This window comes from Drosophila serrata, unplaced genomic scaffold (assembly GCF_035046125.1).
Source record: "Drosophila serrata isolate PLE 108 unplaced genomic scaffold, ASM3504612v1 contig_382, whole genome shotgun sequence".
Classification (NCBI taxonomy): domain Eukaryota; kingdom Metazoa; phylum Arthropoda; class Insecta; order Diptera; family Drosophilidae; genus Drosophila; species Drosophila serrata.
Window position 1 is genome coordinate 8,963,816 of NW_028257280.1, and position 23,060 is coordinate 8,986,875.

At 43.1% G+C, this 23,060-nt stretch overlaps 4 protein-coding genes across 4 annotated transcripts in view; 1 reads left to right on the plus strand and 3 right to left on the minus strand.

Moving 5' to 3' along the window:
- The window catches only part of LOC110184965 (uncharacterized), a 68,330-nt gene extending 56,485 nt beyond the window's left edge, over nt 1-11,845 (plus strand). The window contains exons 3-4 of the mRNA XM_086840987.1: nt 7,739-8,292; nt 8,429-11,845. Coding sequence (XP_086697113.1) covers nt 7,810-8,292; nt 8,429-10,318 — 2,373 coding nt within the window. The 5' untranslated portion in view covers nt 7,739-7,809 and the 3' untranslated portion in view covers nt 10,319-11,845. The remainder of the gene's footprint in view (nt 1-7,738; nt 8,293-8,428) is intronic.
- Nucleotides 11,846-13,137: 1,292 nt separating this feature from the next.
- Ir94e (Ionotropic receptor 94e) lies at nt 13,138-15,108 on the minus strand. Its single transcript, XM_020954884.2, has 2 exons — nt 14,635-15,108; nt 13,138-14,566 (listed from the first exon to the last, which is right to left on the minus strand). The coding sequence occupies exons 1-2, from the start codon at nt 15,106-15,108 to the stop codon at nt 13,208-13,210; spliced, it is 1,833 nt and encodes a 610-aa protein (XP_020810543.2). The 3' UTR covers nt 13,138-13,207.
- Nucleotides 15,109-16,402: 1,294 nt separating this feature from the next.
- On the minus strand, nt 16,403-19,114 carry Ir94d (Ionotropic receptor 94d). Its single transcript, XM_020954872.2, has 2 exons — nt 18,686-19,114; nt 16,403-18,496 (listed from the first exon to the last, which is right to left on the minus strand). Exons 1-2 carry the CDS (start codon nt 19,112-19,114, stop codon nt 17,147-17,149), a joined length of 1,779 nt encoding a protein of 592 aa, XP_020810531.2. The 3' UTR covers nt 16,403-17,146.
- Nucleotides 19,115-19,231: 117 nt separating this feature from the next.
- On the minus strand, nt 19,232-20,273 carry LOC110185380 (tabinhibitin 7-like). Its single transcript, XM_020954165.2, has 3 exons — nt 20,121-20,273; nt 19,667-20,064; nt 19,232-19,607 (listed from the first exon to the last, which is right to left on the minus strand). Exons 1-3 carry the CDS (start codon nt 20,250-20,252, stop codon nt 19,337-19,339), a joined length of 801 nt encoding a protein of 266 aa, XP_020809824.2. The 5' UTR covers nt 20,253-20,273; the 3' UTR covers nt 19,232-19,336.
- Between the last annotated feature and the right edge of the window lie 2,787 nt (nt 20,274-23,060).

The following is a 23,060-nucleotide window of genomic DNA, read 5'->3' on the forward strand; positions in this document are numbered from 1 at the left end:
AAGTGAAGTCTCTTAGCATATTTGCCTGCTGATGTTGCTGTTGTGTCGCTTGTGTGTTGTGCTGCTGTTTTTTCTCTGTGAAATTTGCATATTTGCGCACAGCTGCTTTTTCTATTTCTCCGGTGCTTTTCTTCACTTGCCGCTGTTGTCTTCTATTGCATTAATTTCGGCTTCTTGTGTTTTTTGTCGTCGTGGCTAATATGGTTGCTCCCAGGTTGCAGCAAGTTGCTGCTAAAGCTGCTGCTGTTGCTGCTTGCTGCTGCTGCTGCCTCTTTTGTTGCTCATGTGCAGCATTTGTCGTTGGTGCTGTTACCACATTCTGCAGCTCAGGCGGTTTGTAATTAATGGTTAATTAATTGAAACGAAGTAGCTGACAATCTTAATGATCCGTAATTTGTTATTATGGTAATTTATACAAGCCGCAGTCGGCAGCAGCAGCAGCAACACCAACACACATTGAAGGGGCTCCCTGCTCTTGTCTTGTAAGACATATACAAATAAAAATTCATTAGCTTCTGAGCAGATCAGAGCTGAGTGAGTTCGGATGACGGCGACAATTGTCTAATTGCAGTCACGAGCAATTTATGTACCTCGTTCAGCCATGAGTTATATATATGTGTATACAGTATCTTACATGTCCGCCGTGTCTATATCAGATCGGATTTTCATATATGGCAGAGTTGGAGCAACGCCCACAGGTGGCCCTAAAAGCCGGGCCATAACTATAAATTGTGCTTAGCCCGAGACGAAGTCAAAGCGGCAAATAATGTCAGATTCAAGAAATGCCAGACTGATGCCTGATCCACTCCCACCCTTCAACCCACCCACACCCACAGCCCCAACACCACCACACCACCACACCACCACACCACCACCCCACACACACACCGCCAGCAGGAAGATGAGCACGACTGGCAAACAACAACCAAAGGCCTGGAAATTTGCATCTTGACGAATTTAATGATGATGATGAAAAAAAGATGCCACAGAAGGGGAAAAGGAATACATGCACAAAGAGAAAATGTCTAGCAAATGAAATTCAAATGAAATTCTTAGAACCTATTGTCTATCTATACTCTCTAAAGTAAAAAGAATGATAGCTGCCATATTTTGCAAGATACTTATTCTCCATCTAAACCTATTTTTTTTTTGTTTCTGTGTAGGAAAAATCATTTTGATCGAGGCAAAAAGAAACTTCAAGGAGCCCCCAGACAGCACACGATGTTTGTTGAAGGCATTTTGGGATGTGGGAGTGTTGATGCTGCTGCTGCTTGCTGCTAGCTTTTCCTATTGCCGTTGCAGGAAAATATTTATGAAGATGCCTTTTGGGTGGCATTGCGGAATGTTTGACTGAATGTTCGCTTGTCTCATGTCAAGTGCTGTGTCGTTTGACGGGCAAGTGAAAATATTTTCATTGCACTCTGACATGACAGCCAAACAAATTGCTAGGCACTCGCATTGACTCCAACCCCGGACTCCTACTCGGAGTCCAAGTCTGCGCACACCTACCTACCCACCGCATGGCCGGCTAAATGGCACTAATGAATGGCAGACGGAGAGCAGCCTTCAAAACTAAATACATGGGAGCGTCACGTCACCCCTTTGTCTGTGCTGATTAGCCAGAATTTTTGGCCCGGTCCTGGCCCCGGCCCCGGCCCCGGCCCCGGCCCCTGTCTCGATCCCGATCCCGTCCTGATCCCCTTTGTTTGGCTGCCAAGTGGCGCCTGCAGCGATCACGTCACAGACTGAGCCACAGAGTCTTAAGAGCCAGCCAGCAATTGTTGGTTTCTTTGGCCGATTTGATTGTTAGCCCGAAGCTCACGATTTGGTTTCAATGTCTTCAGTGCGACGCGACGCGGCTTTGCGTTCTTCGCTTGCCTCGTTTGCCCAAAATCAATAAAGTTATCATGATTTGTGGCAGAGGCAGACGCCTCTCTCCACCCTCTAAAGCGCTTTAATACTTTAATTTCTATATATTTTCATATCAATCCAATTTGAAAGCGGCAAATTAAGTTGGCTGTCAAAAATTTTCGGGTGAACGCCCACCCAGCAACATAACATAATCAAAATTCAGGAAAAATAAACTCAATTAACATGTCACGCTTGGGCAATGAATGCATTTGCCTTTTTTGCTGTTGTTTTCCCGATTTTTGGATAGATTTTTTTTTTTTTTGTATGGTTTCTGTCTTGTCATTATTATGTCGCCAGTCAAAAAAAAAAAAAAAAAAAACAAAAAGGCAACTGAAAGTAAAGGCTGCCAAAATTCGTGCGCTACCGTTTTGCAATGACTTAGAACCAGCAGCGAGCAGCTGAAAACAAAAAATTAACTTGTTAAAATGCAAATTTTGTGACTCGAGGGGGCTGGCAGCTCTGCTCGGCATTTAGCCTTGTTATTATTACTCCGCATCGGCATTGAGATACCGTTCCGTTCCCGTATTGATTTTGATAAATGACCCCGCCGTTGCCGCTGCCAAACAATTGCCAATCATATTTTCTGGGCTGGGTTGGGCCAAGAGCTGCTCGGTTCGATAGGTTCTGGCTAACTGGCCGAAATTGATTGAGAGCCGTACTAATTAAGGCATTAATCACAGCGGCCAAAAAGCGAGCGTATGACGAGCTAGTAAACTGATGAAGTCAAAGTTGCAGTTGCAGTTGCAGTTGATGCTGTGAAAGTCGCGGGCGGGCACACGAAAATTTTCACCCAAAAACAGCAGCAACAGCAACAGCATCAGCGGGAGGCTGCCTGACTGCCTGGCAAGAGTGTGGGCCGCCAAGATGGACATGTTCTGATACAAGTTTCATAGCAAATTCGAAATTTATTGTGCCATGTTGCCTTGGCACGACAGCAACATCATCAGCGGGAGCAACAGTTTGCAGGAGCAGCATCCAACACCCACACGTTACCGAAAGGAAATTGTGTCATCATTTTGTGAACAGAAATTCATTAAAGGCTTTTCTTTCACTGCACAAATACAAGGCCGTTAGGCACTTGGCCTGAAAAGTATTTATGCAGATTTGCAGCGTGGGTGGCAACACTTTCTTTACCAAATTTGCAAACTGCAATTGCACTTGTCCATTAGCATTTAAAGCAATATTTGCATACCCTATTGATGACCGGGCTCTGATTGCTTTATGAGCTGTCGCTTGGCCTAATGTTCGCATAATGTTTATGGTCGTGGCATAAAGGAAAAATCTGTGGGGCAGAGGCAGCAGCAGCAGCAGCAGCAGCAGCATCCGACAGTTGACAACAGGAATGGCACTGGCACAGGCTGTGGCACACAGGCAACGGAAGACTGAGCCAATCAGCAACATCTTCGTTAGCTGCTTGCCCCCATCCTGCAGTGTTGCAGTTGCTTTTACGGCTTTGTCATTAATCAAATGGAATTGAAATGCGCCGCGTGTACATCACACGCCGTTGTTGTAGTGGTTACTGCCGCAGCTGAGCAGCGCCCATTTGGAGTTTGCCATTTTTGCGCATTTTAATCATGCCCGTCTCGCCTGTAGTTATTTGGCGTTTGTTTCTCTTTTTTTTTCTTCTGCTTATACGCCAAAGAGATCTGCACCAACTGATAAAGCAATGGCATTGCCGGTTGCTTGTTGCTGCGCTACACGGCAAGAAAACTTGAGAGATGGGAATCTTATAGGATATAATGATTAGAAACAAGAAGTACTGCAAAATATAAAGCATTATTTAAGGGAAAAGAATTTCAAAATAGTGCATAATTGATACAATTTCCACAAGGAAATAAATCACTAAATAATTAGAGATTTTTTTACCTTGAATAGACATTTTTTCCCCATGTAACAAGTTGCTGTTGTTGCTAACTGTTGTCGGTTGCCTCTGCCATTGCTGCTGCTGCTGTTGCTGCTGCTGCTGCTGCTGTTGCCGCCAACGCAGACCGCGGCCAAAATGATTAATACATCTTGATGCGATTTGGTTTGTAAGGCAGGCGCAATAAAAACGCGACTTTTGATTGACAATGGCAGCAAAAAAAAAGCCGGAGATGCCGGCCGTTGATTACTTCATTAGGCGGGGTTTGGACTTGGACACAGACTTCGACTCGGACTCGGACTCGGACTTGGATTCGGGTTCGGGTTGGAAAGTTGCTGCGACCGGGAGAGGAGCATTTGATTCAATTATGCATTTGCATGCAATTGAGCCATGATCTGTGGACCACTAGCGGCATCTTTGCAGCTGCAATTGGCAAACAGCAATTGGCAACTGCAACTGCAACTGCCACATGTCTTATCAGCCGCTGAGCTATTGGTCAATTGGTCAACATCCGGTTAACTCGCTTTTGGGGGCCGGCTGTGCCTCTGGTGGGCGATAATTATCTAGTTTTTGGCTGAGAAATGATCGACTGCCTCGTGGCACTATGCTAACGATGACAATTTGCAGATCGGAGAGCGGAAAAGTTGAGGCAACTTGTAAATGGCAGCTGCTTCATGCAGCAGCAAGCTCCCGTGCGTTTTTGATGCGTTTTACGAGCGCTTTTCGTATGGCTTTCGTAATTTATGCGTTGGTGAAAAATTTCACAATTTTTTGCTATTAACATCGGCAGCACAACTACATACCGATTGCCTGTGGCTCCCGAAAGTATGCTGCAACTGGTTTGATCGAACCGCGAACATGATTAACCCATTTTCATGAACAATTATCACATTGTGTGCATGCACGCACTGCGTATACGCAATGCGGAACGAACCCAAAACGGAACGCCCCATCGTTTATCTCAATAAATGTGATTACGAGCCGAAGAGTCGCCGCCGCTTTCCACCACTGATGGCTCCATTTTGGCCAATCGAAGTGCAATTTGATTGCGTTGGTACGTGAATCAACTCAAGTTGGCTCAGTTTACCTTACCGGTTTTTCCCCCCTCAGCCACATTGTCTTCTTTTATGAAATCTCACCGCAAGCCGGGGGGGAATTATTTTAATTGATTGAGTCCGCGATAGAGGGGGTGCTTATAAGTCGCTCTATAAACATATATCTATAGATATAACTCAGTGGTTTGGGCTAAGTGCAACTGGTTTCTGTTTTTATGCGCACGCATTTGACGATTGGTAATTGAAACTTGTTAGTGAAGACATTAAAAAATCGTTTAGCGCGGTATTTGGGTTAAATATGCGTGGAAAATCGTGCAAAGCAAAGCGACAAGCCAGCCAGAAAGAGCTCAAAAAAAAAAGAAGAAGCCAAAGCGTGTGATTTTCATCGATTTTCCAGCTGCAGGAGGATGAAGAAGAAAATTGTGTAACCGCAATATAAAAATTCCTGCACATAAACTAATCTCAGACGACGACTACCGCCACTATGCAGTTTTCCAACGAGTATTTTCCCTCCCCCCCCCCCCACACCCAATTTTCTATGTATTATTTTTGCATTTGACGCCCGCAACAAAAGACGATGATGCTCATGGGGGGACGCTGATCATTATGCCCGGGCCAGACCAAAGAAATTGTGCCGAAAATTGCCACATTTTTCCACATATTTCCTAACCATTTTTTCCTTTGTCTGCCGCACAATTTTGCATACGGGAATAAATCATCATCGCTGACTGCCTGCCTGCCTGCCTGTCTGTCTTTCTGTGTAAATAAATATGCCAGAGAGCGAGCTTAATTAAAAACATTCGAATTATTGGAACGCTATTATTTATGGCCCATAATCGAGGAGGCCGCAACATAAAACCCATCATGCTATCATGTTTTTTTAAATGATGCCGCCTCGGGCTGTTTGCATTGGCCAAAATGCGCTAACAATTTCTACGATTACGATTGCGATTACCATGCAGCATCCAGCATCGGAGGGGAATACTGCCATTTGTATTCGAATTCGCATGCATCTTCATTGCGGCCCCGAAAGATGGAAAGATGGAAAGATGCATGTGCAAGGGGCACTGCATCCACGTTCATGATTGGCTGGCCGCCAGTTATATGAGCACGTCTCTCCAACTGGCCAACTTTCTTTACCGACTCGTCGGCCCCGCATCCAAATCACAATAATCGTGCTCAAATTAGTCAATATTTGAGCGCCAAAATGCTCAAACAAAGGCTTATTATTTTATATTTTTTTTGCTCCGTTCTGTCGGCGCCGCGTCGCTTTTCCCCGCTGCTGGCCATAAAGTATATATAAAGTAATTTCTGCATTTTAAACATGATTATTAAATAAACTACTAGGCTTTCAGACGGCAGGCAAATGACCACAACCGATTACGCAGAGTTTCGCAGAGTTTTTCTCTTGGTTGTTTTTTTGGGAGAAATTTCCAAGGCGATGGAGTAGCGATAAAAGCGATCCAAAGACTGCGATCTGGAAACGAGCTCACCTTTAAAATGTTAACTGGTCTGCGCACTTGCTGTTGCCTTTTTTCTTCCTCCTTTGATCAGGTGTTGAGGCTGCCTCCGTCAGAGCTATTTCTTTTATTTCCAGAGCCCCGATCCTCTGTCAGCTAGATTTCCCCACAGATACCGCTGCACTTAAGAGCTTCTAGCAGCAGCAGCAACAGCAGCAGCATCTAAAATATTTTCCAGCAGCGGCATTTTCTCTACGCTTTGCCCTTATCTAAAGTATGCAAGCCCCAGCTTCGCCACTGAGCAATGCAAATTTGTTAAGTCATTTCTGTTTGTGGTTCTCACGCTGCCACGCCACATAAGGTCCATTTTTCATGCATATATTCTACGTACTACATAAGCGACTTGGATCGGAGTCAGAGTCGAAGTTGGAGTCGGAGTCGGTTTCGATGTCGGTGTCAGTGTCGGGGGAGCAAAAAAAAAAAGGAGTAGAATCAATTTGACAATTTGAACATTTGGCACATTCGCCAGAACACGACTCGGGGGTACGTTAGCGGGCAGTTTGGCGATACCAATACAGATATCGATACACTAACTGAAATGGCAGTTGGGGCCTGTCAGTTCGATCACCTTTGGGTTAGAGTCTTACACTGAACCGAAAGAGTTTATAGTTGTTCTCTTTTATCAAAATAATCAACTCTATTTAAGACATTAAGCAAGGCTTATTGCTTATAGAAATATAAGAGTTAAGGTACCATTCATGTTCTTAAGTTCTTTCTTTTTTCTTCCAGTGCACCTCTCGTAGGTTTGTTCACTCAATATTGGTATATACAGTAGCCACACACACTTTTTATTTGCTTTTCTGCAACTATTCTAAATGCCGAGCACTTGCCGAATCTATGCAAATGAAACAAGCCAAGACAAAAAAGTGTTTGCTGGCCAAATACAAATAGATGGGGGGGAAAAAAAACTGTCACTGCGACAGGTTGAGGCTGAGTTTGGCATTAGCCAAAGTCTGCGAGATTTACGAGTCGAGCACGCCAAATGTGTTTACACTTTGTCACCCTTCTGTCAGTTTGATTTATTTATTTGCAGATAGCCGGCCGGCCGGCTCAAATTAAAATGCAAGTATGGCCGGAATGCAGGCTCGGTCCATGTGGCTAGAATGAGCCAATCCGAATCTGAATCCGAATCCAAATGCGAATGCGAATGACTGATTGACTTAAGTGGCCAACTGACAAGTGGCTTTAATCAAATGGTGGGACTTTTAATGCAAGCACTCGAGTGTGTGTTTAGAGAAATTTAGAAATCGAAAGGGAATCTAAAAGGGAAATTAGAGCAGAGTCTTAAAGGAGATAATCTTTTTTTAAATAAAAATCAAAAGGATCTATAAGATAATGGTATATTACACAAGATAAAAAACTAATCCCCTAACTTTTGTTTTCCTTTACAGCTTATTAAAACTTCAAATTCAACCAGCAACTGGTTCCTTACGGCGCTACTCTGGCGCTTCAGGCTCAGCAAATGATCGGCACCGAGGATATGTCCGCATCGACTGGCATGGACATCAGTGAGTCCTTTCGTGCCGAGGATCTCTCGAAGGCGGACTTCTTTGATTTTGTTACCGGCCCGGATATGGGCATTGGCATAGGAGTGGGCGTGGGTGTTGGAGTTGAAGCCCTGGGCGTCACACTTCACCAGCAGCATCAACAGCAACAGCAGCACCAGCACCACCAGAGCCATCAGAACCATCAGAACCACCAGCAGGCGCCACACAGTCACAACAGCCACAACAGCAATCATGTTCAGGTGGTGCATCAGTCAGGCCATCCGCAGTCCCAGCAGCAGAGCCTCTGCGGCGGCGGTGGTGCGAGAACCACCAGCAGCATGATCCACGACGGAGGAGGGGGACCTGGCGCCGGAGCAAATGGTGGCGGCGTCGTGGTGCCCGTGGGCAACCGCAACGGCAGCAGCAACAGCGGTGATCCCACGTTACAGGGCTACGAGGTAAGTTTTTCTTTGAGATATTTTCTATAAATATATATTAAGTTTTTCTAGATGAAATTACAAGCCCAAATCCTAAGCAAACATTATCTCAATCCACTTTCTAACGCATCCCTTCTTCTCTTAATTCCCCTTTCAGTTTTGGCACCAGGACAAGGACAGCAACCGCCTCGACTCCAGCTCAATCTTCGAGGACCTCGATCGCTACTGCTGGCAGCAGCAACCTGTCACTGCCAGTGCCAGCAATGGTGGCTCCACCAGCACCAACCAACCCAGTCCCACCTCGCCGCAGTCCCACCTCCAGCAACAACAGCAGCAGCAGCAGCAACACTCGCAGTTGCATCAACAACAGCAGCAGCAACAGCAGCAACCGAATGCAAACAGCTCCTCGGGAGCCTCAAGCGGTGCGGGCAGCAGCAGCGATACCATTAGCAGCCTGGACACCACCGATGGACAGATCTACACCCTGACAGTATTAAACGGCGGCGAGCCCTGGCTGAAGCGTTCCGAGGCGGAGCAGCTGCCTAGTTCTCTGGACCTGGACAGTCTGTTGAGCAGCTTTCCAGGCTACATCAAGTCGGAATATCCCTACGATGACAGCGGCTTCGGCACGGATGGCAAGGATGTGATTGGCAGTGGAGCGGATGGCAGTGGCCTAAACCAGAGCCAGAACCAGGGACAACAGACGCCTCAGGCTCTGCCCTCGCTGGTCACCGCCATCTCCCTGGCTGGTGGCAATGATCTGGGCCAACAACTGGCCCAGTTCCAAAACAATAACAACGACTGGCACATGGCGGATCACAATACGGACACGGAGCAGAGTACGGCGGAATCCCTGCTGCGAAGTGCGCTTCAGGGCAAAGGATACGCCAAAGGACTGCATATGCAAAATGGTCTGACAATGCCCGTTGTAAAGGACGAGGACATGCGTCGCCTGCTCTTTGCCGACGAAGCGGCTGCCCTTGGTTTCGCAGACTCCACCCTGAGTGCCGCCCAAATCTTTGACGAGGCCCAGGGCATCCATCTCAGCTCCCAGCAGCATCAACAAAACCAGCAGCAGCAGCAGCATAATGGCAGTGCCAACATTTTGGTGGACGACATGTTCCTATCTCTGGAGAACGCCTTCAGCGATGATTTCGAGAAGATCAAGCGCATTGCCAACGAGGTGCAACAGTTCTGCAGCACACCCACTCCGGGGGATTACGGTCCCTCCGCTGGCGACGTTCTGATGCAGATCTCCCCCAGTCCGGCGAGCAATGTGACGGGTCAGCTGCAGCCACCGCAGCCCCTGAAGCCAGAGGTGAGCACCTCCACCTCACCCTCCTCATCGGTGGGTGTGTCCAAGTCCAGCAGCAGCGGGGGAGGAGTAAGCAAGCCCAAGAAGCAGTACAAGCGAAGCAGCAGCGGCAACAACAACAATCCCAGTGTGGCCAATAATAATAGCAGTGCGAACAGCTCTAATCCCTTGGGACCGGTTATAGGTGCCACTGGCAGCAACGGCAGCTCCTCCTCCAGCGGCAGTGCCAGCAGCAGCAGCAACAGTCCGCCGACCAACTCTGGAGGCAGTTCATCCTCTTCCTCCGGCGGCAGTGGGCAGCGCAAAGAGCGCTCCCTTCACTATTGCTCCATCTGCTCGAAGGGATTCAAGGACAAGTATTCGGTGAATGTGCACATAAGGACACATACCGGCGAGAAACCCTTCGCTTGCTCCCTGTGTGGCAAGAGCTTCCGGCAGAAGGCCCATCTGGCCAAGCACTATCAGACGCACATGACCCAGAAGAATAATGGAAACCTGATCAAAGGGAGTTCCGGAAAACACCAGCGTTCCAGTGGTTCCTCCTCCTCCTCGGCGGCAGCAGTACAAGCAGCAGCTGCAGCGGCGGCGGCTGCAGCAGCGGCAGCTGCTCTCAATCCGCGACAATTGGGCGGCGGTGGAGTGGTGCAACCCTCGTTGCCCGTAATGATCAGTAATCCCAACACACCGCCCGGAGTATTGCCACCGGCCAACGGATTGCTCAGCAATCGGTAGTGTCTAGGGCAAGGGGAGTGCGATTCCCCCGGCTAAACTACTATATTTCTTGTTCCTTACTCACAAAATACATAAACACAAATCGAAAGCGAAATCGAAGATGTCCTACATGTAACTACCTAAACTGTTAAATACTTAAATGCCCAAATACTCCCGACTCGAATTTATGTCATTGATGAATTCCTACTTCAGCTCTCTGTGCGATTCCTATGCCCAAAACACACACAGACAGACAGAAAGATGCACACTCTCTCTTGAAGCACTTCCAAATACAATACTGAATACTGAATACTGAATACTGAACCTAATGTACATTTACACAAAAACTAATTAAATTTAAATGTGCCAAATTCTGAAGATTTTAATTATGCTACTAAAGTTAAACTAAAAATATGTAATATGCTAGGCGTTTAGAAATAGAAGTGTAATGAAGCTAACGAAGCAATTCCACGAGTGGTGATATCAAAATGAGGCCAAACGCTTCCTTGCTAAACAGAAAAAACAATATATAATACGATCCCTGATCCTTCTAATCACACCTGCAGTTCTTTACAGTCTTTAGCTAGCCCAGCACGATGCGTGTTTCCTGTAAATTGAAAGTATTTGTTTTTCTTAGTTGCTCTGCCCAAATTAGCATAAATTTGTTTTGCTAGTGTTAATGTATATAAATATACGAGTAAATATAGGTTTTTACTACAATATAAATAAATAAATACAAACAAAAAGCCAGCAAGGGGAATGCCAAATAGTTTTTGAGGGAGGAACACAAACACTGACCCGAGGCACCAATTCGGAGCTAATCCTACAGCAATTCCCCGCTCCTTTCTCCTTCAAGGATCTCTCTGATCTCTTGGGCCGAGTGTTAGCCAACTTCGAGGGCATTCAGATGGGGGCACTAGCATTACTCTATTAGTATATAGTATCTTTTGTTCAAGCTCGAAAACTCTCCAAAACTCCAATGTTCATGCAACTCAACTTGCACTTGCCATTATTTTTGTATTTTTGTATTTGATAAACACAAGGCGAATTCGCTATTATTAAAGATAACACACACACATTTCCCCCAACTAGGCTAAGCTTATTAATAAAACAGCTGTAGTTAATGGTTAATTAAACTGCCAATTATTTTGTGATAGTTTTTAATGGACAATAGATTAAGATTACGCAAAAATATCTTCAATGGTGTTTGGGTTATGTAACGTTTTAACGATTTGTTATAAACTGTGTACACTTTGCAATACGAGTATTTCTGCTAATTTATTGAACTAAATAGTTTATGTATGTACATAGAGAGCGCTCCTTTGTTTATATCCAAGCCTAGGCTAAGCCACACATTGAAATCTTAGTTAAATCTTTGTTAGTTATTATTTATGCACACACACACACACACACACACACACACACACACAAGAGCAAAAGCCTCACACACACACACACACATCCCATCTGCGGTTAAGTTTTGCATTAATTTTTTTAGTATTGCAAGCATTAAAATAAAGAAATCTAAAACGTTTTATTGACAATTAAGATGCACCCCATGTGCCGTGCTCTTTGGGTCTGTCGTGGGTTAATTAGTTTTAGCTCGTTACGGAGCCTAGCTCTGAACCGAGGCCTGAAATAATTTTCTCCAATAAAGGAGCTGAGTGCACATGAAAGCGCATGCAGCTGCGCATGTCAACAACAGCAGCAGCAACAGTCGCTGCAACACAGCAGCAGCAGCAGCAACACAGCAGCAGCAACAGGCAGGCAGGCGGCACTTGTCAGTCAAAATCAAAGTACCCGGCCCCAGACTGCCGACATCGTTTGGCGGGGGGTTACAAATGCGTGCCATCAGCGCAGATTAGAGAAAATTTTTCACTTCACGATAGCAGCAGCACGACTTCAGCACTGGGAAAATTTGTTACTAATTTTTGAAGATTTTTAAGCTGATTGTTGAGCATTGCAAGCGTAAGTACCCAAAGATATTCTGTTTATAAATCACAATAAGAAATGAAGGCTATATTCTTGTGAATCTGTATTGAAATCTATTGGAATCATTATCATTGTGGATATTGTATTGGGCTTTTCAGAATTTATTATAATATCCTTCAACTTGTTATAAAGCAATAAGTCTTTTAATGGAACTACATAAATCAATCCATAGATAAACATATTCTATAGTCCCCATCTGCTTAAAGATCAATAGAAACTCATTTATATCCCCCCAAAAATATCGAAAATAAGTATTAATTTTACAGAAAAAATTCTTAAAATTCCATTAAACTTTACGATAATATTTTCTTTCTGTGCACTGCTGATGGTGATGCCTCCGCGGCCAACCAAGTCATTTGAGATCGAAACATGTCGATTAGGGAATTTCAAGAGGCGCCAGTTGCCGTCGCACAGGTGGCTAACATCAGTGCGCACCTTTGGGGAGCTCAAGCCCGGGTATTTCAGTGATCGGTGTGCTCTATTATGCTCAGTGTGTTTAGCTGCCAGCACGCGTCTTAATTGCTTTTGATGTTGAACTTTGAGCCGACTAGCTGCTGTGCAAATATTTGCCCAATGAAAATCGGGAAGTGCAGATCCCCCCGAGTGGGGTTAGCTAAACGAAAGGAAAGTAATATTTGATGGCTGCACGAATAACCATAAGCATCAGGCAGCAGCTGCACTAACGTGGATCGTAAAAGTTAAACCCTTGGCTACTAACAAAAATTCGATTCACCTTTAGTACCTTTAACTAGAGTTGCAGGCTCATAAAATGTGTACGGTCTCACGGTGGGAAATAGTTTTTCTTTTAAGAGAGAAAGAGAGAGATCCATTTGCATTTGTCCATGTGCTTTGTGCATTGTCTTAATATATATTTTAATTATTTTTTCATGTTAGACTTCAAGTCCCTGAAGGCGCATTTTATTTGTGGTATACTAAACGTATTGGAAAAACACCCTTAGCAGACTTCACCCTATAGAATATCACTTCCAGCAGCCAAACTAGCGAAGAAAACACTGCCATGAAGGCGAAACCATACCAAATGTACTCCAGATCCTGCAGTTGCATGGCACGGAACTCCCTCCTCGGACTCAGGTCCACAAAGTGCATCTCTCCCGCCTCAATCAGCTCCGAAAAAACCTTCTTCAGCCAGTAGTAAGTCAATCCCGTTTCAGCCAGTTCCATAATCAGCTGCAGTATCGGTTCCATAAACACCGAGTTCTCATGCAGCGGAAATCCAAAGGGAACATTGTTGAAAAAGCAGAAATCTTCACGCATCCGGAAAAGCGGACGGGAAAATACCTTCTGCTGCTCGTTGATCACCACCCACCTGCCGCTGGCAATCATATACCCGTAACGTGTGTCCAATGTGTCTCGACGAGCAAGATATTTGCTAAAGTCCGGCTCCACCAGGAACATGGGTTCGTACTTGCGAAACTCCAAAAGGCGACCAAAAAGTTCTGCATACTCCGGTTTCCAAGCCACCACCTTCAGTGTGGAGGCCAAAACGTCATCGTAATTCCTAAAAGCAGGTTGCTTTGGCGCCGTGGTTACGTAGCTGGAGAAATACGAGTTGTACCAGGCAGTGATTAGAATTCCCAGCACGCAGATTTCCAAATAAATGCCTCTCACGAGTATGGGCGCTCGGAAAACCTCCACAAAGGATTGCCCAAGCACTCCCCTCAGACAGCTGTCGTGAAGCAGGAAATCACTGATGGCCGTTGGATAGCCATGAAGCCACAAGGAGCTGGCCAACAGGCCGGAAATGATCACCAAGGCGCCCAATGTCAACAGAAATGCGTTTAGTTCAAAGACCCTGGTGTAGTACTCCAAGGGTGGCACATCTGCCTCCACTGGCATCATGATGCACCAATTCAACTGCTCGTACGGGTAACTAAACCCAAACGGAGGAAATGGCGGAAAAGTCAGTGACATGGACATCTCAACGGAATCGTTACGCACCGCTGCCACCGTTTGCATCGAGGGAGCAAATTCCAAGGGATTCGCGAATTTCAGTGGCTGCACAAGTTTACAGTTGAATTTCTGCTGAAAGGCCATCATGAAGTGACCCACTGTGCCCTTGTAAACCACTCGACCCATTCTATTATAATAGGCTATCATTCTGGGTGCAGTGCCTCCAATAATCACTGGCATCTCATAGCCATGGAAATTTTTCAAGCGATCGGGAAATATGGGTGAAGATTGCAATTCAGCATTGTAAATACGCTCCTCGATTTGCAGAATTGGAAAATGTGAGTAGCTGTAGAAAGTTTTGGTTGTCTGTCATTGATAAAAAAAAGTAATAATTATATTCAAAATTAAGATGAATTAATAATTGAAAAGCTAACCTCATGATCAGCAAACAGAACAATAACATTTAGAAGTTTCATTCGCCAGCAGTCTTTAAACAATTCATAAAGCACTCCACTTCTAGCTTCCGTTTGTATAATAAAAATCACTCGAGATGTGGTCATATGCCGAAGGTTAGCCACTAGAGCCTGAAGAAGACTTTTCTGCTCATTTAGATTTGCATTCCGCATAAACACCACCGAAATAAGTCGATTATTTGTGAAATTATGAAAAAAGTAGCTAACATTCTCGTCCAGCTGGAGGATAGGAACCTGCACCTCATCCATCATGTCCTTAGGCAAAGTCCTGCTATTCCACTCCTGATCCAATACACTCATATTCCTGTTCCTCATGAGCAGCACATATTCGAAATCCGACTCCTGCCTAATCCTGTCCAGCAATTCAATGAGCGTCGAGGCACTGCCAAGTCTAATCAGCAAAAGCCCGAATAGGATCCACTGTGGGCAATCCATCACGATGGTCGAGGGACAACTGCATGACACTGATTGATGCCGCTGCACATTTAAAGGGTTGCTAATGAATCCGCCGACGTGGCCGCTAATGGTTAATTCCAATTAGCGGCTCGTGTTAACAAGTCTTGGGCAAAAAAAAAAAGAAATAAAAAATTACATCCAAAAAACATTTCCCAAGGGAATACGGCGGAAAACAAGTGAAATAACCTCAATTGGACAGGTTTGACGACATGTTTACATGGTTGGGAAATTCACGCTTAAAAAGGTCCCTTAATGACCAAATTGAATTAATAAATTCGATACCAAGTTAAATTCCACCAGATTATTTTATAGAAAAAATAAAAGAAGATAAACATCGGCCTGCCGAATATACCCCACAAAGAAAAAAAATGAAGGTAATCAGAGCTTTTACACCTTTCCCACAGTTAAAATTAGCAGCCACATGAGTGGATCATATTCTTAAAATGGCTCTCCCGCTCTTAGGTTCCACTTTACAGATTGATAAGAAATAGAGATTAAGGGACAAGAGAGGGGGGGAAAAATGTGTTTGTAAAGGCATATAAAGACAAATATAAGAGCAAGAAAGAAATACTTTTGTTTCACTCACCCATTTACATTAGTTGTTGCTTCAGATCTTCTTCTTCTTCTACTCTTCTTGATTTCGGGTATATCACACTTTTAAACATTGTCTTTGCCAGATAAAGTAATCCAATATTAACTAGTCAAAAATTATGCACTTTTATTGGCAATGTAAAAAAAAACCGTGACAGGTGCCTGGCCTTTGTTGTGGGGTTATTTAGACAACACTTTTTACTTTTCACTTTTTCTTAATACTCTTTCTTTTTTCACTTGCACATATAAAAAAATAAAACAAAAAATAAAAAAAGAATTAGTAAAAAAACACTCTTTGATCTTTGCACTGTAAAAAAAAATAAAATAAAAAATAAACCCAACAGAGGCTGTTATCGGCTTTGCCCTTACTTCACTTCACTGCACTTTTATTTCACTCACACTTTTGGCACCTGTCTTTGTAATTGCGTCGTAAGTTTTAAGCTTTATTTCACAGATTTACACTTTTTCTTTGATTTCTTTGACTTGATGCTGATGTGGGAGAAACTAAATTGCAATGGTTAGGTATTTAAGGGGGTGGGGGCAAGGGAGAGGGGAAATGGGAAAAATGCAAAGGCATAGAAAGAGAAAGATAATAGCAAGAAAAAATAGTTTTGTTTCACTTACCCATTATTGCAGGTAAGTGCCATCGGTGAATTAGTGTACAACAAACACCCTTCTTTAGTAAGGTAATAGCACACCTTTAATCATTGTCTTTGCCAAATAAAAAGCCAATATATAACTCAATACAACAATTAACAACACAGGCTGGTCTGGCCGTGCCCTTGACTATTTCTTTACTTTAATTCGACTGACTTTTGGCACCTGTTTTGCTATTGCGTCGTTAGTTTTTCACTTATTTTTCACTGATCTACTCTAATTTTTGGTACCTCTTCTTTGGCCGCTGACGTGTGAGGAAATGATTTGCAATGGTCAGCGGTAGAAGTTTCGAGAGATGCCGATCTCTGATAATGGAAGGCGAAGATGCTTCGGCTTGTGGGCGAGAGAGGAGAGAATGCAGAAATGATATCATCTTTATAAGCTGGTCTCTTGCAAAAAGCTTAAAGTTTCGATCTAACACTGGATGCAATTTGCTTGTATTATAAATTATATTTCATAGTTGAGCATAGAACAAAATAAATAATAATGAACTATAAAGTATATATATTATATTAAAAAATTACAACTATAGTCCATTAATTTCTTGATCGTTTACAAGGAAGCTATATAACACATTCATATGAATTTAATACATTTAAATACCAAATTTTGAAATAATAATACCCTGCATAGGAAATTAAAATACACACTTTCATTGACAAATATTTACAATAGCAAAATAAACATAAATATCGATGTATTTTATTTTTAAATCAGAAAATAAAACACGTTTCATGAATAGTATTTTACAATTTTAATTGGTTCTGCCTCACACATTTCTGAACAACACAATTCCTGTCATTATCTTTAGCAACTTATATCGCCAAAACCAAATGATCTCCCAGATAAACACCAAAGTAGCCAGTCCCAGCATTATTCCCCCAGCTAACCACACCTGCTCCAAATCCTCCAGTTTCATGGGCCGAAACTCTTTTGGCCTGCTCAGATCGACAAGTTTCAGTTGGCCAGCTTTGATCATTTCCGTGAGGGCAATGTCCCGCCAGTGCGCCAAAAGACCCGTGTCCTGCACATCCAAGATGAGACGATCGAGGGGCTCCTTGAATATCGAGTTCTCCGCAATGGGAAATACAATGGGAACTGTGTGAAAGACACAGAGATCCTCCCGCAAGGTAAACAGCGGTGAACTAAAGACCTTCTGTTGCTGCTTGATCAGTGACCACTTCTCCAATGGCATCATGTATCCGTATCTATTATCCAAGGAATCACGAAGCTCCAGAAATTCCTGATAATCCGATTTAATTCTAAAAATGGTGGAGTACTTCCTCATGTTCTCGGACTCTTGAATCAGTTTCTCGTATTCAGGTTTCCAAATAACAACCTCGACATTTGACTGCTCGATGCTCTCGTAGCTGGTGAATGGCGGAAGTTTTGGGGCACTGGTCACAAATGTGGAGAAATAGGAGTTGTACCAAGCGGTGATTAGGATTCCCAGCACACATATGACCATGTAAATGCCTCGCACCAGGGCAGGAGTTCGCAGGACCTCGTAGAAGGGCTGACCCAGAACTCCCCTAAGGCAGGTGTTGTGCAAGAAATGCTCCGTAAAACTAACTCTATAACCATGTAGTCGCAGGGCCAAGGATAAGGTTAGGGAAATGACCACAATTACGAAGAGAGTTAGCCAAAATGTCAAAGGATCGAAAACTATGGAATAAAACTGGCTGTGAGGAACCTCCGATGGCACTGGCATCATCAGACACCAACTTAACAGCTCAATGGGATAAGTGTAACCAGAAAACGGACGCTGGGGATAATATGCTGCCAGAGCAAATTGCACACTGCCATTTCGCACGGCTCCAATAAGTTGTCGAGCCGGTTGAATTGAAGACTCATCAAAGGGATACGGTTGCTCTAATTTACAATTGTAACGCTGTTCGAAGCACATCATCAAGTTTCCCACAGGACCCGAAAAAATCAGTTGGCCCTCCGAGCCACGGTAGACAATTAGGCGCGGCGAAGATCCACCCAAGGCAATGGGAACAGAATAACCTTGAAGATTCTTTAAATGTGACTCAAAAATCAGTGTTCTATTCTCCAAACGTCGCTCAATTAACTGAAGTATGGGAAACGGTGAGTAGCTGTAGATAATCCGAGAGTCCTGGAAATATAAAACATGCCCCCTAGGCGTATGAGTAATATTAAAGAAACAAATTCTAAAACTTAATTGTTTTTAGTTGTGTAATTTTTAAGTTAATGAAGTTTAAGAAAATAGATTACATATTTAAATAAATCTTCTAGTAAATCTTAATAAATTAAATAAAATTTCAGGAAAGTAAGTAAATCTCACCTCAAAATCCCTTCCTATGGCAATTACATTGAGCTGTTGATGATGCCAACACCATTCCAGAAGCGGATACATTTGTATATTCTCCTTTTCCAAAACCAAAATCACTGGCAGAGTGTTAAGCAAACCTAGATTTAAGTTAAGGAGCTCCAATATTTCCTTTGGAGATTCATTTACGAAAACTATGGTTACAAAGTTTTTAGAATGATAAAATCCCAAATTGTACGTATCCAAGGACTCTTTATTAATCTGATTAATTGGAACTGGCATATTCCATAAAATCTTGTGCCAAATTGGATCAGGGTTTCCCATCAAGACGGCAAACTCAAAGTTAAGTTCTTTATGCAAGTGAAACAGGAGGTGACGATAGCTGCCATCACTGCCAGGACTCAGGAGCACCAAAGTGAACAACAATAGTTGTAACCGACACATTTTGAATGAGCTTTAAAGATTTTTCAACTGCGGTTTTTATGCTTTCCCTGCCACTGTCATTAGCCGTCTCTAGGGTATCAGGTGTTGGTCACCTGCTGATTGATTATATACAGCACGTGATGTTTTTGCTTAGAGTTTATCAATGCAATTACACTCTGATTTACAAAAAACTTTAATATAAGAACTTAAATGTAATTAGTGCAGGGTTTTAATCAATGCATTTTACTTTATGTACTTGCTCGAATTAACTAATTTTGAGTTTTCAAGATACTTTTCGCCAATGGCACACAGATTGTTGAAAACTTCATCACGTTTTTGGCACATTTCCCCCGGCGTTTTAGCCGGTCTATAAATGGGAACTCCCATTATATTCTTGGTAGCAAAGGTACAGCTTAAATAGAAATATCTGACGCGCCGGTTTTTAAGTTGAACCGCCGAACATCCCATATGAGTGTTACGTTCGGACATCAAGAGTGCAGCTCGATAGACAGATCTATAGAAAATTAGGAAAAATTCACATTTAGACTCAAATTTCACCGCTGATCTACTCACTTTAGGTCATTGTTATCTGCCAAAAAGAGAGTTTGCTTTGGGGTCACATAGCGACCTTCGATCGTCCATTTCAAGATTATGTCTGTTATAATTTTAACACTATCCTGTTTTCTTCCCAAATAACTATAGGCTTCAAAGATGCTGCCCATGTTGGGAAAATTCGGGGATGTCATGCAAGGACGCGGCATGGGCATACAGCTCATAACATCCTTCATGGCGAAATGTTCCAGCTCCTTTGACCACTCCATGCGAGCCATGCGTCCTGCCGGAAGTAGCTTTTGGGTCAGACCTCTGGCCACAGTGTTCCTAAACCTATTAACCGTGCTGAGGATCGACTCCTTTTGATCCCTACTCAAGGACACCAATCGGGCTCTGGGCTGGCAGGGAAAGCTGTAGTTCTGTCAAATTCAAATTCCTTTAAAAAACGATGATTGATTTTGTAAGTGTAACTCACCGTCTTTCGGCAAACTACATTTTCCATGCCACAATGTGGCAAATCGCAGTAGATTGCCTTATCTATTTCAAAAGCCACATGGACGTATAGAGATCCAAAGACCAGAAGTATCGAAAACACTAACGAAGACATTATAGAGTAGACTTCTTCGTTAATACTAAAGCTTCGAAGACAGCTCTGCGACTTTTTAAAGCCTGCAGAGGAGGTTTTAAAATTCCTTGAAACAATTATTTGCATATGATTATTATTTTATTGATCCCTATCTTTTAGAAACTCAATATATTGTTGTTTCAGTGGCCAAGAGGAAAAACTTAGTCAGGCCAGTAGCTGGAAATTTAGAAATGTCATTGTAATCAAAACCCAGCACCAGCTGCTGCATATAAATTTAATTGATTGAGAAATCAAAGAAAGAGTATAAAACATTTCCAAGACAATCGTTTTTATGACTTTGGAAGATCATAATAAAATCTTTTTTATCAGATTTGCTTAGTTCTTTCATAGTTTTCTATTTATTATAAAAAGAGTGCTGACATATTTTAATCTAATTTTTATAATTCTGTATCTAACTTTCATAGTTTTTTATTTATTATAAAAAGAGTGCTGACATATTTTAATCTAATTTTTATAATTCTGTATCTAACTTGGTGATATATTATAAATATTATGCTTTAATTGATTAAAGGCAAAAAAATTTCATTCATATGCCGATCCGCTTGACAGATGATCGCTCTTAATGATGTTGGCAGCATCCACTTTGCTCATTATATTTTTTCAAGCATTTATATGTATGTTTTGGTGCACTTCACTGGATTTGGCTGATGCGTCAGCACTTGACCCGCACTCAGCCGCACTCCACCAATCTGCCCCTCCTGGGATGGGATCCCTCCTCCTCCTCCTCCTCCGGTTTCCATTCGCAGAGCAGACTGTGTCCCATGCTCCGAGCTTGTTGTCCGCCAAATTGAGTTGACGTTGACGTAATGCCCTGGCACTTGAGTAAGTCTCACTCACTGGCTCTTTTTTTGGATTTGTCATTTCTGGTTGCGGCCTCTGCCTCCGCTTTTTTTGGTATATTTTTTGATGAAGTGCATCATCGTCCCGGGCTGGTCAATTAGCTGCACATACCGCGTATCTCGCGAGAGTGGCAGCGTGGAAAGCTCAACATGGCAGGGCTGGTTTCTTCTTTTTTTTATCGTCAGTTTTGGTTTTTGTTTCTCTCTTTTTTGGCTGGAGGTCACGTAGAGTCTTTAATTGGCCTGCCTGGCCAGCGAATGCGATGTCAATTTAGCGAGAAGAGCCCAAAGTTCATAAGTGCCCCTGGCTCAGCATTCTTAAGCACTGATCTTTTGCAATTCAGAAACTTCGCTTAACCCACTTGTAAGACATGGCGACAACTGGATATTGAGCTTATTAACTGGATTTTTTTGTATAAAGTATAGAAGGTTGAGAATTGACCTTCAGAATTATGATTATTAGTGCTACAGAAAACTCAAAATATTAACTTAAATGGCTTTACAAAAAGGAAATATAGGAGATCATATTGTTGTTTTTCAAAACATAATTTTCTTGTTGCGATTTCTATAGATTCTTTCTGAAAATGCTTTGGGCACAATAGAAAAACTCTAAAAGATTTGTGGCCTCGTAAAGGTGGTAATTCATTTTCATTGTCGACCGACCCAGTTCTATGTGCGCTGTTCGCCTCGAGTGTCCTTACTCCTGGCACTTGAATGTTGAATGCGGAACTGGAACAGGCACCGGCACCAAGCACCCTGGTAATTGTTTCTGAGCTGTACAACTTCCTAGCATGCTCGGCCAGAGATCATCGCCCCGTTCCATTTGCTTCGCTTGGCACTCTCTCGCAGCCAGACACCGCCCCAGGAAAGTAACTCATATTCGGGGTATGTATAAATCTACAACTGGAACCGTAATGTAAGTGATCGTACATCCGACGGTTTGGGGGCTTTTTTGTTGTCCAGTTGTTTTGGTTATTGTTGCTGGCCACGAGACATGCACGAGCCAACTGTAACTGGCTTCCTTTGGCTCCCCCCACAAAAAAAGAGTTACCAAAACGGTAGCCTTTTTGGGGGACGGGAACCGCCATAACAACCACACAACAGATTCAGCCTGGCTAGCTGGATGCACTTGCACAAGAAGGTCAAGTAATGGCATATAAAATTATTATTTAATAAATTAGAAACCCATAATTTCAATTTCTAAGAACATGTTTTTCGTATAGAAAATAATATATAAGTATAAGTACTGCAAAACTAAATTTCAAATCTAAAACTAGACCACTTTTTCTTCAGTGTCCAGGCTCTCTGGTCTCCTGGTCTCATTGAAAAGCGAAAGATGGCCAAATGGAAATGGTGAAAATGGCCAAACGGCAAAAGGCCCAAAAGCGGACTGACAAAATATTTTTCGCATATGATAAATGGCACAGTTTAAAGTAAGTCGAGCACTTGCAATTGTCCACTGCCAGTTCAGGCACAATGTAAATTTCCATCTGCTGACCATTTGTGAACTGAAGTTTTCCCGGCCCGGCAGCGCGGTCTAATGGTGCCACACTAAACATCGGCAAAAGCCATAATCTTGGCATTTTTCGCTAGGTCGCCGGTGCCCGGTTTTTGCCTGATTTATGAAAGGGCCTCATAATTTAGCACAAATATGGTCATAACTTTTTGGCTTTTACTTTTTTTGGGGCCGCGCGAGCTGCTAATGAAGCGGCAGCCGCCCCAAACTGAAAACCGAAAACTAAAACCAAAATAAACTATTATATTTAAAGCAAGAAAGGAAGCTTACTTTGAGAAGTTAAAGTGTGTATACCCTTAAAGTTACCTGTGGGATTATGGGTTCAAAAACGATCATAACTAAGCCAAAGATGCTTTACTCTATATTTGGAAAGCCTTTCTGTATTGACTTTTAAAAGGATATTAGCATTTTGGG

Coding starts and splice junctions, on each gene's coding strand:
- Ir94e (XM_020954884.2), bottom strand. CDS start 15,108: ATGGATTGCCCACAGTGGATCCTATTCGGGCTTTTGCTGATTAGACTT. Junction 14,567..14,634: donor TTCTGTTTGCTGATCATGAG/GTTAGCTTTTCA, acceptor TATCAATGACAG/ACAACCAAAACTTTCTACAG.
- Ir94d (XM_020954872.2), bottom strand. CDS start 19,114: ATGTGTCGGTTACAACTATTGTTGTTCACTTTGGTGCTCCTGAGTCCT. Junction 18,497..18,685: donor CCATAGGAAGGGATTTTGAG/GTGAGATTTACT, acceptor TTATATTTCCAG/GACTCTCGGATTATCTACAG.
- LOC110185380 (XM_020954165.2), bottom strand. CDS start 20,252: ATGTCTTCGTTAGTGTTTTCGATACTTCTGGTCTTTGGATCTCTATAC. Junction 20,065..20,120: donor ATGTAGTTTGCCGAAAGACG/GTGAGTTACACT, acceptor TGAATTTGACAG/AACTACAGCTTTCCCTGCCA. Junction 19,608..19,666: donor GCAGATAACAATGACCTAAA/GTGAGTAGATCA, acceptor AATTTTCTATAG/ATCTGTCTATCGAGCTGCAC.